This window comes from Lytechinus pictus, chromosome 3 (assembly GCF_037042905.1).
Source record: "Lytechinus pictus isolate F3 Inbred chromosome 3, Lp3.0, whole genome shotgun sequence".
Taxonomy (NCBI): domain Eukaryota; kingdom Metazoa; phylum Echinodermata; class Echinoidea; order Temnopleuroida; family Toxopneustidae; genus Lytechinus; species Lytechinus pictus.
The window spans coordinates 81036282-81038470 of record NC_087247.1 but is presented as its reverse complement, the minus strand read 5'-3'; the positions used below and the strand labels follow the sequence as shown (position 1 = coordinate 81038470).

Genomic DNA, 2189 nt, shown 5'->3' with positions numbered 1-2189 from the left:
TTGCGGCAAAAATGTTATCATCAGAGAAACTCCAAAGATGAATGATAAAAATGACCCCCCCCCCCCACTTCCAAATAAAAACCCTCGAGAAAACCCAGTGTCAGATCAGTCGTTGACCAAACATCTTTGGCGTCAAAACTCGAGTTGAATTTTTATCATGGCTGCTGCTCAGCCTCAGGGCAGCAATTTGCCTGACCAGGCAGAGTTTGAGGGAATCAGTCTGACCGAGATTGGGCATAGATTCAAATACGACATCGACGGCATGGTTCTCTGGTGCCGAAACCATGGACTTCTTGCAACACATATGGACTGTCCTACCTGCGGTCATCCATGTCGGGAAGGGGCATATAACAGGGCCGTTGATGGCATCACATGGCGTTGCGCAAACCCTGTCGGAAGACGGTGAACATCAGAAAGGGCAGCTTCTTTGAAAGGAGCCATCTTCAACTCTGGCAGATAGTTGCCCTTTCCTACGTATGGTCAACTAACTGCGGTCGTGCTCGAGGGCTGTCTCAGGACATCATCACGAAGGAAGTTGGAGTCTCGAACAAAACGACGGTGGACTGGATGCAGTTTTTTCGCGACATCTGCGTCCAGTACTTCCAAAACCACCAGCAGCAGATCGGGGGTCCGGGTGTCCTAGTTGAGATTGACAAGTCTCTTTTTGCGAGAAGGAAAAACAACGTAGGACGCGCCCGACCAGAAAAGTGGGTCCTCGGTGGCTACGAACCCGCCCGCAAGATAGGCTTTCTGGTCGAGGTCCAGCAGCGGGACGCGGCTACCCTGCTGCCCATCATCCAACAATGGGTGGCACCCGGCAGCATTATCTGGACCGATATGTGGAGAGCATACAACAACCTACCAAACTTGCCGGGACAATACCAGCACGGGGTGGTAAACCACACACTCAACTTCGTTGATCCGAACACCGGTGTGACTACCAACAGAGTCGAGTCAATGTGGCAGAGAGCGAAGGCGAAGTTCAAGGCACAACAAGGTCCAACCAACAGAGCCATGATAGGCGACTACCTTTGTGAGTTCATGTGGTCACAGCGCTTTTCGGCAAGTCCACTCTTTCATTTGTGGACACAGATTGCCACAGACTTGTACCCCGTCAATTAACTTTATCTTACATGCTCGTCTTCCTATTTAATCATTTTTATTTTATTTTTTACTATTATTGATATTGCCAGTTATGATTTTCCAAATACCAATATTTTGTTATTACTTTTTTAGTATCATTATGACAATAATTATTGACATTGTTATTAGGTGATCCGCAGTTCATTCTGCGAAGTACTTGATCAGTTTTAATTTTGATATCAGCTTCAGAAAGGACACGAATTGTAGACATAATTTCATGTATCATTTTTAAGGGTCGGGCATTACAACATCATGATGTTTTCGGTTAAAGTTTGCTTAATGTAATTAGTTACGTATCATTTTTTAAAAACCTATGTTTATGTTACAGTATACGTCTTAAAGTTACATATTGTTTTCTTCATGACATGATCTATATTTTTTTTCTTTTGTGTATTCTATTAGAACCATCTGTATAATTCCTTCCAGCATATTGTTGCTCAAAGTTTATATATTCCTTCCATGAAGGTTCATCAATAATATATATTTTCTAAAATCAATGAGACAAATATATTTTGTGTTATTTTGTCTTTTGTTTGCAGTCATTATTTCATTTAAACGTTTGATTTGCAATATTTGTAGATGTGTGCTGATCACTGATGAATGTGTTTGTTTTGTGAGTGTAAATGTATTAGCGGCTACGATTGAAATGTGAATTTTGAAAGTGTATGTTTAGAAGACAGAATGATTGCAGTGGCGTAGACACGTCCTCAGACCTGGGGGGGGGGATGATGATGTCGCACATACACAAACACACCTTTACATCCACACATACAGAAGCATATAACTTCCCTTTCTTTTTAAGTATCTTTCTTTCTTTCCTATCTATCTTTCTCTTTCTATCCTTCCTATCCATCTTTCTCTTTCTTTCCTTCCTATCCATCTTTCTCTTTCTTTCCTTCCTATCCATCTTTTCTTTCTTTCCTTCCTATCCATCTTTTCTTTCTCTTTCTTTCCTTCCTATCCATCTTTTCTTTCTTTCTATTTTAATCAACCCCTCTCTTCTTTTTCCTTATTTTTTTTCTTTTTCTTTCTTTCTAATGACTCTC

At 41.3% G+C, this 2189-nt stretch overlaps 1 protein-coding gene across 1 annotated transcript; it reads left to right on the top strand.

The window, feature by feature from the left end:
• Positions 1 to 372: 372 nt before the first annotated feature.
• LOC135153478 (uncharacterized) lies at positions 373 to 1122 on the top strand. Its single transcript, XM_064096114.1, has one exon. It carries the CDS (start codon positions 373 to 375, stop codon positions 1120 to 1122), a length of 750 nt encoding a protein of 249 aa, XP_063952184.1.
• Positions 1123 to 2189: the final 1067 nt, after the last annotated feature.